Consider the following 18,003-nt stretch of genomic DNA (forward strand, 5'->3'; position numbering starts at 1 on the left):
TAATTATTTTTTTGATTGTTATAATTATCATTGTACTACTGTTATCTCTATTTTTTCTTCTTTAACATTAATATTGTATAACACGTTATATGTCCTTAATGTTCTGTACAAACTGAAATTCGTTCAATTTTAGTATACCTGGTTAGGTGTAAGAGAGGGCCTGAAGGCCCTAATCTTGCCAGGTAAAATAAATAAATAAATAAATTTTAGGGACAAACTGTATTTCAGTGATGATATCGGTATTAATGCGTAACAAAGATGTTCCAAAACGCCGCGCATGAAAGCGATATTTTTCCGGAGTTCATCCTTCGTCTTGTATTTTTTATAGAGAGTGGGGTTAAGTGTTTTAGGTAGCCTGTGCGCTAGAGACCGCTTGTATACCCAACAGAAGATCGTCTTACTGTAATTGGCCCATAGTACAAAGTTAGAGTTTGAATATAATACACTTCCTCCAGCTTATGCAAATCGATTGGTTCTTTTTGCATTAGAAGTCGTCCACGGTGCGCTTTAACGGGCTTATGGAGGCACCATTTAATTCATGAGCGGTTCCAGAGGAAACCCCCAAAAACAATGGTTTTTGGGTACAAAACCGAGCCGCGGACTCCAAGACGGCTATGCACAGGAAATGGCTGACATTCTTACGATATATTCCTAAGATCCCGATCTCAAACAACCTTGAAAATTTTCTTAATATTTTTATGCGTTTCCGAGATGCAGAGTTCAATAATTTACTCTACTTGTACACGTAAAATACGCACGTAAAATCCGATGAGGCGAAAACTTAGTTTATAAAGTGACGTAGCACGAAGAAGTATGCTGAAAAGTGTCTCCCTTATCATCAAAAGGGTTCTGGGAACTCCATGCTGTTGTAGTGCTGAAGCACTTGCAAAATGTTTGTGCACATAAAATCGGCCTGAGGTACAAAACTTTTGGGAAATTTTTTATTAAGGGCGCTGGGGAAGACAAATTGAGGCGGCTAGTACCACACTTTTCAGTCATAGTCTTTTAATAAACGAGAGCACATTCGCCTTTTTGTGGTCCGATAGAAGCATTTTTCTGTTGGTAACTACCCAGACATAAATTGGTAGATTACCTCGCTGGGCATGGCTATGCGCAGCCTTAATTTGCGCAGAACAAAAACAGTTCACACTCACGGGGAAATGTAAAGTTAACGGAGCAGCATAGTTTGCGCAAGTTAGCACAAAACGTGGTACGAATGGTCTCCACTGAAGTCCGTAATCACAAGCCAAGGTCATCCACAACGAACAGGCTAACATCCCATCCAGGGTACAGTACTTTTACGCCTTCACATAACTCCAGAGTCATAGTAGCGCTCTAGTTCAGGTTACCGAAGCTTCTGATCCAATAACGAACTGCCAATTCCACTTATACCATCCGCCAAAAAAAGTGAAGTATCGAGAAAGGGAGGAGGAAACGAAATTAATGTTCGCGGATTGACAGGTTATGTGATATTGTTACAGTGACGACAGCAAAATCGAGTCAAATTTACAAAGAACTTGGCAGTTTCGACTTTTCAGTACGACGTTGCACCCCTCCTGGCCTGGTTACGTGCGCCGGTTCAGTTGGGAAGGGATAAAGCCGTTGTATTCTCTCCTGAACTGGACCAGAACTGTTGCAATTGGCCCTTGATGTTCCGGATACTTGGACAGAGTTGGCATTCGAAGTGATCCCACACATTCTATCTGGAGAACTTACTGGTCCCGCGAGTACTTCAGCATTACGCAAACAGATCATTGTGAACGGGCATTGTCCTTTTGAAAAATTGCACCACGATGCTGTTGCGTGAGAGGTAACAAACGAGGACGCAGAATGTCCGTGACATAACCGTTGTGCGTCTTTGAGATTCCCGATTCTCGCGTAATTTGTCTGCTACTGATGTGCGGATTAGCCGCGACAGCTGCTAAAACATCTACTTGGGCATTCTCATTTGCTGCAGATCGTGGTTGGCTTTTCACATGTGGCTGAACACTTCCTCTTTCCTTAAATAACGTAGCTATCCGGCGAACGGTCCGGACACTTGGATGATGTCGCCCAGGATACGGAGCAGCATACATAACACACGCCCGTTGGGCATTTTGATCACAATAGCCATACATCAACACGATATCGACCTTTTCCTCAATTGTTAAACGGTCCATTTTAACAGAGGTAATGTATCACGAAGCTAATACCGGCCGCACTGGCGGAATGTTACGTGACACCATGTACTTATCGTTTGTGACTATTACAGCGCCACCTATCACAAAGCGAAAAAAGTGGTCCAACTAAAACATTCATATTTCTTTACGTACTACGCGAATTTGTAATAAAAATCGGGGTTCCTATTTTAAAAAAAAACGCAGTTGATATCCGTTTCACATGGCAGAGCCATCTAGCGAACCAACCAGAGCGTCATCTGGTTTCCCCCTTCAAGCTAGACAAGTTTTGTTCTTTGTAGTTTTTTCATTTGACGCTTATTTAGTGAGATATTTGGCCCGGTCACGATCAATGGACCACCCTGTATAACATATAATTTCCTCTCGTAAGTGGATTGCTCATATACTATACTATCGATTTCTTTTCATTAATGTAATCATAATTATTCTTACGCAAAACCATTTATGCCTACTGAGCAGTCTCGGCAGTAGAGTACAAAACTTTCACTCCAATACTGCTTTTCCTGTTATTATGAACTTATTCGCGCTATAAAAATTAATAATAGTTATTTAATAATATTTCTTTCTTATTAGCTGTAATTGATGCTATTACTCATATACTTTTAAATATTTTTCTTTCTGTTTTGATTCCTTTTCACTGCTTCATAGATATTCATTTACAGATCGTGAATTTGTTCTTTAATTATTTTACCGCGTAAAATGACGTGATCGGAAACGTTTTTTTATATAAGAATCTCTTTATTTCTTAAAATGCCAGTCCAATAATTTCGCAAACGTGTTCGAGTGTTCGTGTGTCCCAGTAGAACTAACCGACGAAAAAAGTCGCCACCCCCAGTTTGACCCTACATGTAATATTAGAAAAATCTCAACGTGTTCAGGCGTTGGCTCCTGATCAGATGAACTGTTCAGCACTTCGGGAATCTGCCGCAGATTTTTTTAAAGCGGTTAATAGCACTTTTTTTGACTGGTCAAAATGTTTCATTTACTGTTCCAAACAAGGTAACTAAATCAGATGGAACTCTCTACAAAATTTCGGGCCAGTTATACTGTATTATGATTCTATAGTTCCGTCAAGGTAATAAATAGTACAGGCCTTTACTATAATAGGCAATCCTTTACTATCATACGCCATATGAACCGTCACTACTCATTACCCAATTTCCAGACAACCAAACCCTATAATTCATTAAGATATCACTCTTCATCATGAGAGTGTTCTGGACAGACTGCTATCCAAAATATCGGAACACTAAATCGGACACCACACCGACTAATAATTGCTCTGGTTCACATTCACTGCCAACAATTAATTCTATTACGTCCAGCCAATTCACGACGAAATCCCAAAGAATTCAGTTATTTATCTACGCCTTATAATCACCAATGAGCTGTGTAAAATCTCAGCTACTGTGTAATACCGATTTAAAATCGAAACTGCACAGGACAACCATACATTCGGAACGTAGGTTGTTCTTTATAAAATTAGCGTATAATATCTCCATAGCCACGACTTTCAATGAACGCCCAGCACCATCGTTGACTTATCCCCATATGCTTCGAGTTCAAACACGGTCAGATAATCTGTCTCTGACTTCAGCCAAGTCGTTCCCCCTTCAAGACTGTACTGTCTGTTAAAGCATGAAAACTGTTAAGGAAACCAATAAGAACGAATATACAAACAGCGTTATTACCACTTTTTACAATTTCAAATTGTCTTGGTGTGCCGTCGTTACTTCCGACAGCTTTAAATACAATCTTTGCCGCTCAGGATGCTGCCTGGCTGGAAAACTCGCCACAGCAGAATTATCGGCGTTCTTTTTACCCCTCGCGCATTTTCATTACAGTACATACGTAACAACTTATAAGCATAACAACATATTTTACAGTGTCATACATCTGTCTGTAAATAATTTCCGTAATGAGCTGAGGTGACAAATTTGCCCATAACATCTAAGTACACAATTTTGGCACGTTACAAGATCGTTTCTTAAGTTAGCGAGAGCAACAGTTTTTAAAATTTCAAATTATTGTTATATTTTTAAAAATTTAAACTTTGACTTAAGTATAAGCTTTATTTCCATATGGTGAAACTTGGTCGGGATGTAAATAACTCACGTAGCTAACACACTTCGAGGTACCTCTCTGAATGCTTAAATAAGAATACGAGTCCTAACCTCCATCGATTGTGACAGCGCATGACATATGGATACACATTATGTGTGATGTCACCTTTTCTTTCTTTCCTTTTTTTAAATTCAGTCTCCTGTCTAGTTTGATGCGGCCGATAGGACTTTGTGTCTTGTGCTAACTATTCAGAAAAGCTTATACACCCTAAATTCTCTATCATTTGGTGGATATATTCCAAACTCTGTTATCACTTTACAGTTTTGACCCTTATGGCTCCCGGTAGGACAATAAAAGTTATTCCTGATGTCTTAACACATGTCCTGTCATCGTGCCCCTTTCTGTAGTCAATGTTTTCCGTAATTCGTGGATCCTGCGGCAGACCACCTCAGTTCTTCTCTTGTTTTCCGGTTTTCCCACTGTCCATGAGTCGTTTCATACAAAACTGTGCAGCTGATGTACATTCTCAGATGTTCCTTCTACAAATCTGTGTTTAGTATTACCAAACATCTTATAAGAAGGAATCCCCTCTTTCTCTGTGGTAGTTTGTTTTTTACAGTCTCCTTGCTTCGTCTGTCATGCGATAATTTATTTCCAATGTAAGAGAATTGCTTCACTTCGTTTTCTTCGAGGTCCCAAACTGTGATGGTAAGTTTTCCACTAATCTCATTTGTGCTACTTCTCATTAACGTCGTATTTCTTCGGTTTTCTGTCAGTGGATATTCTGCACTCAGTAGACTGTTCATTCCACTCAGTATGCGATGAAACTCTTTTTCGCTTTTACTGAGGTCAGCGATGTCATCAGGTAGTCTTATCATCGACATCCTATAACCCTGAATTTTAAACCCACTCCTGAACGTTACCTTTATTCTCCTCACAGAACCTTTCTTCTATTCTCCTCATAGCTTCTTCAATGTACAGACTGAAAATTAGGGGAGAAATATTACATCCCTGCCTTATACCCTTTTCAATCCAATCATTTCTCTATTCCGCTTTTGCCGGCCGCGGTAGTCTCGCGGTTCTAGGCGCGCAGTCCGGAACCGTGCGACTGCTACGGTCGCAGGTTCGAATCCTGCCTCGGGCATGGATGTGTGTGATGTCCTTAGGTTAGTTAGGTTTAAGTAGTTCTAAGTTCTAGGGGACTGATGACCACAGCAGTTGAGTCCCATAGCGCTCAGAGCCATTTGAACCATTTTCATGACAGAACGTGCTATGAATCAACAGACCCATTCATTACTCAGTGCTATTCGGAGACTTACAGCAAACCCTGTACCATGGGATGGACATGATAAGCCGAAATGGTCACTGATTCTTTGGTCGTAATGCGACCTTGCAGAGTAACCATGGGGTTCATGGAATACCGCCATATGGCTTACCAAACCATATCATGTTTCACTCTTGAGACATAAACTCGGGGCCGGCCGCGGTGGTCTCTCGGTTCTAGGCGCTCAGTCCGGAACCGCGCGACTACTACGGTCGCAGGTTCGAATCCTGCCTCGGGCATGAATGTGTGTGATGTCCTTAGGTTAGTTAGGTTAAAGTAGTTCTAAGTTCTAGGGGACTGATGACCACAGATGCCAAGTCCCATAGTGCTCAGAGCCATTTGAACCAATTGAACATAAACTGGTGAAGAAGCTGGAAAGAGTGTCAAACAAGTCATCGGACCAAATGACTTTCTCCTATTGCTCCATAGTCCAGGTCTTGCGGCTTCCGCACCACGTTTTCCTCAGTTATCGGAATAACCAGACACGTTTTACGAATATATAAGAGGACGGGAGAAACGTTCTGGCCGGCCGCAGTGGTCTCGCGGTTCTGGGCGCGCAGTCCGGAACCGTGCGACTGCTACGGTCGCAGGTTCGAATACTGCCTCGGGCATGGATGTGTGTGATGTCCTTAGGTTAGTTAGGTTTAAGTAGTTCTAAGTTCTAGGGGATTGATGACCACAGCAGTTGAGTCCCATAGTGCTCAGAGCCATTTGAACCATCTATTCCGCTTTATTTCTCTCTCTTTGTTCTCTATCTTTTTCTCGTTTGGTTCTTGTACATATGGTATCTAACCTGTCTGTTTCTAATTCTCTTACAAATTTTTCTAATTATCTCGAGTGTCTAGCATCATTTTACATTATCGAACGCTTTGTCCAGGTCGATAAATCGTATGAAAATGTTTCGACTTTTTTCTGAAGTCTTACCTTCGCAATCAAGCGAAATGTCAGAAATCCTTTATTAAAACAAAATTTATCCCCGTTTAACGGGCCCTCAATGTTTTATATATATATATATATATATATATATATATATATATATATATATATATATATATATATATATATGATTATACTTGTCTACAACTTAGATGCATGAGCTGTTAAGCTGACTGTGCGATAGCTGTCGCATTTTTCTACCTTTACCATCTTGTAGATTCTGTGGATGGTTTTCTTCCGAAAGTCGAATAGCATGTCTACTGCGTCACAGTGGAAATGGAAATGAGCGTTTGGCGTCATTGGCCGGGAGGCCCCTTACGGGGCAGGTCCGGCCGCCGTGGTGCAGGTCTCATTACATTCGACTCCACATTGGACGACCTGCGCACCGGGTGGGGACGAAATGATGACGAAGACAACACAACGCCCAGTCCCTGAGCGGAGAAAATCCCCGACCCACCCGGGAATCGAACCCGGGCCCATAGGACGGCAATCCGTCGCGCTCACCACTCAGCTATTGGGGCAGACAGCTTCACACATTCTAGAAGCAAACTGGAATAACTTGCCGCTCTTTTCAAAATTCCGAAGGGGTCGTATCTATTCTCTACATCTACATATATCTACATCTACATCCATACTCCGCAAGCCACCTGACGGTGTATGGCGGAGGGTACCCTGAGTACCTCTATCGGTTCTCCCTTCTATTCAGTCTCGTATTGTACGTGGAAAGAAGGATTGTCGATATGCTTCTGTGTGGGCTCTAATCTCTCTGATTTTATCCTCATGGTCTCTTCGCGAGATATACGTAGGAGGGAGCAATATACTGCTTGACTCTTCGGTGAAGGTATGTTCTCGAAACTTTAAGAAAAGCCCGTACCGAGCTACTGAGCGTCTCTCCTGCAGAGTCTTCCACTGGAGTTTATCTATCATCTCTCTGCCTTCGTCATCATATATTAGAGCATTTTTGTTTTAATTATTTAATTAAGGTTTGCTGTCTTCGTTTTATGCCCTTTAAAAGATAAATGGTCGAAAGTGATCAGTTGTGAAAAGGTTAAGTGACTGTGTCTGGCGATGAGAGTGTTGATGCCTTGTATTTGTGACGGACAGTGCGACAGTTTTGCCAAAGTATGCTTTTGTCTTCAGGTCTGCGACTACTGCGACCCCACGAGGCCGGAGAAGGCCCACCCCGCGACGTACGCCGTGGACGGAGCCGAGACGTGGTGGCAGAGCCCGCCTCTCTCCAGGGGCGTCAAGTACAACGAGGTGAACCTCACCATCGACCTGGGCCAGGTGAGTACCGTTCCCGCCTACAGACATCTGCTGTGCGTTTTCAGTCAAACTGGGTCCAGCTATAGCAGTGCGACAGTGGCAATAAAGCCGATCCTGGCGCACTTCTGATATCAAATTGATATGCTAATTAATTAAATTGATGACATGATCTCTTAACCTATTGTTATGGTGATTGGTGTCTGACTCCTTGGAGATACCTGTTCTTGTGCTAATTCATTTATGACTCCCTGGTGGTTGATTCAATTTTCGCTGATGATAATCCGTCCTTCTGAGGAATCCCCCACCCCTTCCCCTCCCTCTCCTCCTTCCCCCAACCCTATGGGAAAAGAGACACTTGTTCAGTTCTTAGCCACTTGTCCCTCTGCTGGAAAACCCCCAGCCTGCCCTCCCCACTTCCACGTCCCTCCTTACGTCCCCATTTGTAAATTGGAGGGGGGGGGGTAAAAGAAACAATCTGTGCTGAGCTGCTTGACTGGGAGGATCTCATGGTACAAAATGGGCAGTAATTTCGAGAAATATATTGCTTATTTATTTAAAAATTAATTACATTAATTATTTAATTCGTGGGAAACAATGGGCTGTGGTTCTCTTTATTTGGGTGTAAATGCTTGAAATACTGACCATCACCTTAGATGATTCTTCTTCATAATAAAGCACATTTTCGACATTCGAGAATGACGTGCAAACATTTTGCAAATCACCCTCCTCCAACACAAAGTTTCCACTTTACACTAAATATATCCAGCAAAAAAGAGCCTCCTGGTTGCACACACTTGCTATCGCAAAGTGCGCCCCGTCCGTAAACTGCCGGGGAGCCGCAGTCGCGCTGCCTGGAAGACGACTAGATTCTCGCATGCCGCAGTGCCCACATCTCCAGCCGTACCAGACACTCGCAGACCGGAGAGACTGTCAGTCAACAATTTACATGGAGGGGAATAATCGTCCAGCGCAAACGCTCGTCATATTGAATCTTCTCATGCAACATACACTTCTGTTGCCGTGCGGGGTAGCCGCACGTTCTGAGGCACCTTGCCACAGCTCGCGCGGCCCTCCCCGTTGGGGTTCTCGTCCTCCCTCGGGCGCGCGCGCGCGTGTGTGTGTGTGTGTGTGTGTGTGTGTGTGTGTGTGTGTGTGTGTGTGTGTGTGCTGTCCTTAGCGTAAGTTAGTTTTAAGTTAGATTAACTAGCGTGTAAGCCTAGGGATCGATGACTTCAGCAGTTTGGTCCCATAGCAACTTACCATCACCACCACACTTCTGTCGCCGATCAGCCAGCATACTGGTTACGTCGCTAGGTGTTGACAACAGTACCACATTTATAAGCAAATTTAGAATACGTGGCCAAACTTAACATCATGATCACGTGAGGAGAATTGACACAAAATCGGCAAATTACGTAAATTGACCGAAAACGCGGGTTAAATTGAGGGAAAATACCACAAAATGTGGGGAAAAATGAGGGAGAATGAGAGAGTACTTATAAGTCTACTTAGTGTAGGAAAATTCTTGTACATGTGAACGAGTGTGTGACAGCAAGAGGAATATGAGAAAAAGTGGGCGTGGAAGCACTGGGAACCAGTGAAACAATAACTGATCATGGACAGTAATATGACAGCTGAAATAGATTATTTACTCTAGATGACCGCCAGATGTAGAGTAACAAATTTAAATATGTCGGATCACAAGCTCAGGTGTGACCCCAAAGTTACTGGGGCAACCAGCTTATAGATTTTTATGCAGTGTCCGGACATGTGGCTATGATAAACTTTACGTTGTCCTTAGCTTAAGAGCAATGTGTTACCAGCTTGGGGACTGCTGCAAACAACTGCAGAATGGATCGTGTGTTTTATCCTGTGCAAGACTATTTAAGTCTTTTAAATTCTAACAAAGAATATGTATAATTGCTTCTTTGTACTCTCTGCCAGTCACAAACATACAACGTCAGCTAACAAATACCTTACAGAACCGTTGCTGCATTGTTGTTTACGACATCCTAAGGTATATTTACTGAGTTAAAAGGAATACGTGCAAGATGACTGCTGTCTTTGATGTTTTCATAGAAAAGAGAACCATCTGCCTCTACACTGACATGGATATGCGTTAAAGGATGATAGAAAGTAGATGGAGTAATTGGTTCAAAAATGTTCAAATGTGTGTGAAATCTTATGGAACTTAACTGCTAAGATCATCAGTGCCTAAGCTTACACACTACTGAACCTAAATTATCCTAAGGACAAACACACACACCCATGCCCGAGGGAGGACTAGAACCTCCGCCGGGACCAGCTGCACAGCCCATGACAGCAGCGCCTTAGGCCAGTAATTGGTTGGGACGGGCTGTAACGAGATAAAATTTAATATAGACTGATACTGAATTCTAAAGAAAATAAAAGTTCGTTTGGACATGCATGCGTAACACAGGCCCTGCAACATCGTATTTATCCACCAACACTGGGTAAGCGACTTCAAGTCGGGAATATATGTAATTGATGTACGCGTATAGGTTGTCATCACATGGTTGACGACCTATGGGAGTTTGGGCCTGGCCGTGAGTCGTGCACAGATAGCCAAATTGTAAGGCGACCGCTTCCGATAAGCGGGAACCCCAGGTTCGAGTCCCAGTCTGGTACAAATTTTCATCGTCGTCATTCCATTTTACAGCTGATGGTTTTCCATATTCGCAATTTCGAATACGTTTAATGTATTTCATAACGGCTGTAGTCGCTGCAGTGCCTGTTCCTTTGAACATTCATACATGTTCAAAGCAGCTTTGCACTGTACTCGGAATAATACAGGCATTGCAATATCATAATACCGACTGTGAACAAAAATATTGAAACAGCACAAACATACCACACTACCTTGTCTAATACGGTGTACGAAAATCATTGACATTCAAAACATCTTCCAGTTATATCAGAATGTATAGGTCCTGTACTGTTTTCAAGAAATGTTATACTATTCTTCCTGAAAAAAAAGGTGACTCGGGATCACGCACCCTCCACTTCAAAGCAGACGACAAAGGCTCAGTAATGTTGAGATCTGATCACTATGGTCGCAGAGAAGACGGGACAGTTCATAGTGACGCTCATAAAATAGTGATGAAGGAGGCGAGCTGTGTGGGCAGCGGTTCTGTCGTCCTGGTACACAGGGTCACCACTTGGGAACAAACCCTGTACCATGGGATGGACATGATAAGCCGAAATGGTCACTGATTCTTTGGTCGTAATGCGACCTTGCAGAGTAACCATGGGGTTCATGGAATACCGCCATATGGCTGCCCAAAGCATCATCGAAACCATATCATGTTTCACTCTTGAGACATAAACTCGGGGCCGGCCGCGTTGGTCTCTCGGTTCTAGGCGCTCAGTCCGGAACCGCGCGACTGGTACGGTCGCAGGTTCGAATCCTGCCTCGGGCATGAATGTGTGTGATGTCCTTAGGTTAGTTAGGTTTAAGTAGTTCTAAGTTCTAGGGGACTGATGACCACAGATGTCAAGTCCCATAGTGCTCAGAGCCATTTGAACCATTTGAACATAAACTCGTGAAGAAGCTGGAAAGAGTGTCAAACAAGTCATCGGACCAAATGACTTTCTCCTATTGCTCCATAGTCCAGGTCTTGCGGGTTCCGCACCACGTTTTCCTGTTACGAGCGTTTGCATCATTCATGAGTGGGTTTAGGATTCTAGCTGGCCCTGCAATTCCCTGCTTACGGAATTCCCTTCGAGCTGTTTTGGTGCCGGCAGGGTTCGCGAGTGCGAGATTCAGTTCTGCAGTGCAGGTGTCGCCCTCTTATTTTTCGTCAGAATCTTCTTCAGTGACCGTCCGTCACAATCACTAAACACACGCTTTCGACCGCGTTGCGACTTAATGGATGATGTTTTCCCGCTATGGGTATAAATTTTCGATGTCGTGCCTCTTGAAACAACAAACATTTCTGCTACCTTGGTTACAGAAGTACCCACCACACGAGTACCAATACTGTGCCCACGTTCGAATTCACTTAGGTTCGACATATGCACTCACAACTACACAGGACACTGTTATGACCACGGCTGACAGTTGAAACGTACTGAGAGCATTGCTCAGGTGCCATTCGTGGTCAAGTACAACAGCGCGAACCTGCAGGCTTGGCTCGCGCCTGCATTTATGTTCCCGCATGCATTGCTCGCGGTGTTTCTATATTTATGTCCAACCGCCTAATCTGGACTGGCGTATCTCGAGAAATGAAAAAAAAATGTTCAAATGTTTATGAAATCTTACGGGACTTAACTGCAGAGGTCATCAGTCCCTAAGCTTACACACTACTTAACCTAAATTATCGCAAGGACAAAGCACACACCCATGCTGGAGGGAGGTCTCGAACCTCCGCCGGGTCGCGAAATGACGTTGCTCACATCGGCTCATAAAAGTGAGCGTCTTGAGTACGGCAAACAACACAGAAACTGTCAGGCCTGTGGCATGAGCCGAAGACTCGGAATTTTCTCTCTTTTCAAATGATGCTAGGCGTCGAAAGCACTGATGACGCAATGAAATGATTAACTCGTATTTTAAATTAAAAATTTGTTGAGGTTCATATACTGTGTGTTATAAAATCTCGTACAGGGTATTGGTTCCAGACATGTTGGAAGTTACAGGCCCTGTAAGCTCGGGCGTGTGGTTGTAGAAGGGTGGCGAAGGGCGGGGCAGAAGAGGAGGACTGAACGGACTACAAGATGGAAGACGTGAGAGTGGCGATGAATTCTGTTTCCTCAGCTTAATAAGTGTATATATGATCCAGTCGAAAGCGTCTGGACCTCTTAACAATGTTCGCCGATGATGCGGTTGTCTAAAAAAGAAAGTAGCAACGCAAGAAGACGATATAAATTTGCAACAGTACGTGCAGAGGATTGTTGAATGGTGCAGGCTCTGTCAGTTGACGCTGATTGTAGATACATCGAGGTGACAAAAATTCGTGGGATACCGATATGCACGAATACAGAAGGCGGTAATATCGCGTATAAAAGGGCAGTTCATTGTCAGAGCTGTCGTATGGACACAGGTGATTCATGTGAAAAGGTTTCCGATTTGATTATAGCTGCGCGACGGGAATTAACAGGCTTTGAACGCGGAACGGTAGTTGGAGCTAGGCGCATGGGACATTCCATTTCGGAAACTGTTTGGGAATTCAGTATTCCGGGATCCACAGTGTCAATACTTTGCCGAGAATACCAAATTTAAAGACCGAGAGCAGTGGCGCCTTCACAGAGTTGTCAGTGCTGACAGACAAGCAACACTGGTTAGGACAATACGGCTAAATTTGGCGTTAATGGGCGATGACAGCAGACGACCGATGCCTTTGCTAACATCACGACAACGCCTGCAAAGCCTCTCCTGGGCTTTGACCACATCTGTTGGAACCTAGAGGACTGGAGAACCATGGCATGGTCAAATGGGTCCCTCTTTCTTTTGGTAAGAACTGACGGTACGGTTTGAGCGTGGCGCAGACCCACTCTCGAAGCCATGGACTCACGTTCACAGCCGGCCGGCGTGGCCGAGCGGTTCTAGGCGCTACAGTCTGGAACCGCGAGACCGCTACGGTCGCAGGTTCGAATCCTGCCACGGGCATGGGTGTGTGTGTTGTCCTTAGGTTAGTTAGGTTTAAGTAGTTCTAAGTTCTAGGGGACTGCTGACCACAGAAGTTAAGTCCCATAGTGCTCAGAGCCATTTGAACCATTTTAGAACTCACGTAGACAACAAGGCACTGTGAAAGCTAGTGGTGACTGCATAATGCTATGGGCTTTGTTTACATGGAATTCACTCGATCCTCTGGTCTAGGTGAACCAGTCATTGACTAGAAATGGTTATGTTCGGTACTGGAACACCAAAGAACGAAATAATTTTTATAGATGACAGTACACCTTGTCACCAAGCCACAGTCGTCCGCAGCTGGTTTGAAGAACATTCTAGACAATTTGAGCGAATTGTTTGGCCACCCAGATCGCCCACCGTGAATCCCATTGAATATTTATGGGACACAATACAGAGGTCAGCTGCACCGGCAACACTTGCGCAATTACGGACGGCTATAGAGGCAGCATGGTTCAGTATTTTTGCTGGGGACTTCCACCGACTTGAGTCTATGCCACCTCGAATTGCTGGACTACGCCGGGCAAAAGGAGGTCCGACAAGAGGTGAGGAGGTGTATCATAATTATTGTCACCTCAGTCTAAATATGACATGATGCGCATGTATAGGAAAAGAAATCCGCTACTGTACATTACACTACTGATGAAAAATAGCTGCAGACAGTATCTACCCTAAAATATCTAGGAGTAACTACCCAGAGCGACTTTGAGTAGAATACCAAACTGAGATTCATAGGAAGAATGTTAGTGAAATGTAAGTCGTCCACAAAGGAAGTGCCTTACATGGCCGTTCGATTCTTGAGTAATACATTACTGGCCATTAAAATTGGTGCACCAAGAAGAAATGCAGATGATAAACGGGTTTTCATTGGACAAATATATTATACTACAACTCACATGTGATTACATTTTCACGCAATTTGGGTGCATAGATCCTGAGAAATCAGTACCCAGAACAACCACCTCTGGCCGTAATAACGGCCTTAATAGGCCTGGGCATTGAGTCAAACAGAGCTTGGATGGCGTGTACAGGTACAGATGCCCATGGAGCTTCAACACGATACCACAGTTCATCAAGAGTAGTGACTGGCATATTGTGACGAGCCAGTTGCTCGGCCACCATTGACCAGACGTTTTCAATTAGTGAGAGGTCTGGAAAATGTGCTGGCCAGGGCAGCAGTCGAACATTTTCTGTATCCAGAAAGGTCCGTACAGGACCTGCAACATGCTGTCGTGCATGATCCTGCTGAAATGTAGGGTTCCGCAGGGATCGAATGAAGGTCAGAGCCACGGGATGTAACACATCTGAAATGTAACGTCCACTGTTCAAAGTGCCGTCGATGCGAACAAGAGGTGACCCAGACGTGTAACCAATGGCACCCCTTACCATCATGCCGGATGATACGCCAGTATGGCGATGAGGAATACACGCTTCCAATGTGCGTTCACTGCGATGTCGCGAACACGGATGTGATCATCATGATGCTGTAAACAGAACCTGGATTCATCCGAAAAAATTACGTTTTGCCATTTGTGCACCTAGGTTCGTCGTTGAGTACACCATCGCAGGCGCTCCTGTCTGTGGTGCAGCGTCAATGGTAACCGCAGTCATGGTCTCGGAGCTGATAGTCCATGCTGCTGCTAACGTAGTCGAACTGTTCGTGCAGGTGGTTGTTGTCTTGCATACGTCCCCATCTGTTGACTCAGGGATCGAGACGCGGCTGCACGATCCGTTACAGCCATGCGGATAAGATGCCTGTCATCTCGACTGCTAGTGATACGAGGCCGTTGGGATCCAGCACGGCGTTCCGTATTACCCTCCTGAATTCACCGCTTCCATATTCTGCTAACAGTCATTGGATCTCGACCAACGCGAGTAGCAATGTCGCGATTCGCACGACTCCAGACTGAAGCGCCGAGAACCCGGCCGGCGAAAGCAGTGAAAAGATAATCACAGCATCTTCTTCCTGTCGGTTAAATTTCGCGTCTGTAGCACGTCATCTTCGTGGTGTAGCAATTTTAATGGCCAGCAGTGTAATATTATGAAAAGGAAAGTTGCTACTCACCATATAGCGGAGCCGCTGAGCCGCAGTTAGGCACAACAAAAAGACTGTGACTCAGCATCTGCGCTCTATGGTTCAGCAACTTTCCTTTTCATAATATTGTTACATTCCATTTTGGCTTTTCCAATGTTTGATTCTTGAGTAATGTTCGTTACTCTGGGATCCTTACCAGGTAGAGCCGCGCATTTAGTCGGCGCGAGAACAGAGATGCTCAACGAAATCCAGCGGCAGATGGTACAAAAAATGGTTCAAATGGCTCTGAGCACAATGGGACTTAACATCTGTGGTCATCAGTCCCCTAGAACTTAGAACTACTTAAACCTAACTAACCTAAGGACATCACACACATCCATGCCCGAGGCACGATTCGAACCTGCGACCGTAGCAGTCGCGCGGTTCCGGACTGAGCGCCTAGAACCGCTAGACCACCGCGGCTGGCGCAGATGGTACAAGAGAGGCAGTGTGCATCACGCTAGGCTTGCTATTGAAATTTCTAGGGGGCACTTTCCATGAAGAGTCGGCCGACATATTACTTCCTTCCGCATACGTCTTAAAAAAAGGACCATGACGAGAAATTTCGAGAAGTTAGAGCTAATACAGAGGCTTACCGACCATCATTCTTTCCACGCCTGCGAGTGGAACATGGAAGTGACGATCAGGTAGTGGCAGGAGAAGTACCCTGCGCCACACACCGTTAGGTGGTTTGGTAGTATGATGTGGATGTAAAAGACGTAAGGCGAATGCAGTTTCACACATACTCCAATATTTCCGTGGAGCTGTCGAAGTACGGAATACGTAGATGCGCAGTCTAACTGGAAATGGCGGTAGCTACGGAGCGAATGCGGGGATGCGAGCGGCGTGAGAACGAGCACGAGCGCGCTGCGGGCGGTTTTTGCAGCGCCAGACGCGCTGACCGCGCAGATGCTCACATGTCGTGCAGTCAACACTGGCGCCGTCGGCGGCCTGCGTCTGCTGCGGCACAGGAAGCGGCGACGCCGCGCGGTAGCGCTCCAGTGCTGCCATCTGCGCCTGCGCAGATTTAACACAAGGTGCCAACCCAATAATCCGTATTTAACCTAGGTGTCGAGTCGCATTTGTCTCACAATGAGCGTGCGCGACCAAAGTTCTCGTACTTCGCTTCTTGACTAGCTACAACATCGTGGTAACAAAAACTCTTTAATAAGCAAAAGACAATTTTTTCGAGTGCCATTGGCACACGAAACCTCTTAATACATCGGATGTTCCATATTTTTGAAGATGAACATACATAATTGTTTCAAATCTAGTGTAAAAAAAATAAAGGAGAAAAACGGTGATAAATCTGTTGGCTGGTTGGTTGATTTAGGGGAGGGACCAAACAGCGACGTCGTCCGACCCATTGAATTTTTTTTCTTTTTCTTTTTTTCACATCTAGTTCCGCTGGACCAAATTGACAAACAAATCTCCAAGGTCATGGAACGTGTCTGTACATGATATTACAACATAAAAGTCAAGTGAACGCAATCAACAATATACCATAAGAATCAGCTAAATTTTTCAAGGAGCTCTTCAACAGAATAGAAAGAGTAACCGATGAGGAAACTCTTCAGTTTCAATTGAAAGCGAGTGGATCACTGTTAAGATTTTTGAATTCCCGTGCTAGATTATTGAAAATTGATGCACACTTTTCTGCCCAAGAGTCCGATCCAAATGCAGGCTGGATTTCTGCCGAATATTAACTGAGCGAAAGCTGCTTATACTTGGGATTAAGTTGATATTGTTAACAAGAAACGACAGTAAAGAATATATATATTGAGAGGGCAACGTCAAAATACCCAGACTAGTGAACAGGGGTTGACAAGAGCTACGCGGACTTACACTACTTATTTCCCGAACCGCCCATTTCTGAGCCAAAAATATCCTTTTAGAATGGGAAGAATTACCGCAAAATATAATACCACACCGAATGAAAATAAGCAGAGTAGACTAATTTTCATGTCAAACGATCACTTACTTCAGATACCGTTCGAATAGTAAAAATGGCAGCATTAAGTCTTTGAACAAGATCCTGAACGTGAGCTTTCCACAACAGTTTACTGAATATCTGAAAACATAGAAATTAGAACTGTTCAGTTTCACTAATCATATGCCCAAACTGTGAAACTAAAACGTCAGGTTTTGTTGAATTGTGTGTTAGAAACTGTAAAAACTAAGTCTTACTGTGATTTAGAGTTAGTTTATTTTCTACAAGCCATGAACTACACTGTTTGAAACCGAGCCAGTGTTGCGCACAACATCCTTTACTACCAAGCTAGTGTCATCAGCAAACAGAAGTATTTTAGTGTTACCCGTATAGGAGGAAGTCGGCTGCGCCCTTTCAAAGGAACCATCCCGACATTTGGCTGAAGCGATTTTGGGAATTTACGGGAAATACAAATCAGGATGGCCAGTCGCGAGCTTGAATCTACGTCCTCCCGAATGCGAGTCCATTGTGCTAACTACTGCACCATCTCGCTCGGTGATAATTCTGTTTGTATCGTTTCATCCG

At 44.2% G+C, this 18,003-nt stretch overlaps 1 protein-coding gene across 1 annotated transcript in view; it reads left to right on the forward strand.

The window, feature by feature from the left end:
- Nucleotides 1-18,003, forward strand: part of LOC126268053 (laminin subunit alpha) — a 380,289-nt gene that overhangs the window by 32,030 nt on the left and 330,256 nt on the right. The window contains exon 2 of the mRNA XM_049973485.1: nucleotides 7,642-7,788. Coding sequence (XP_049829442.1) covers nucleotides 7,642-7,788 — 147 coding nt within the window. The remainder of the gene's footprint in view (nucleotides 1-7,641; nucleotides 7,789-18,003) is intronic.

Source organism: Schistocerca gregaria, chromosome 4 (genome assembly GCF_023897955.1).
Source record: "Schistocerca gregaria isolate iqSchGreg1 chromosome 4, iqSchGreg1.2, whole genome shotgun sequence".
Classification (NCBI taxonomy): Eukaryota; Metazoa; Arthropoda; class Insecta; order Orthoptera; family Acrididae; genus Schistocerca; species Schistocerca gregaria.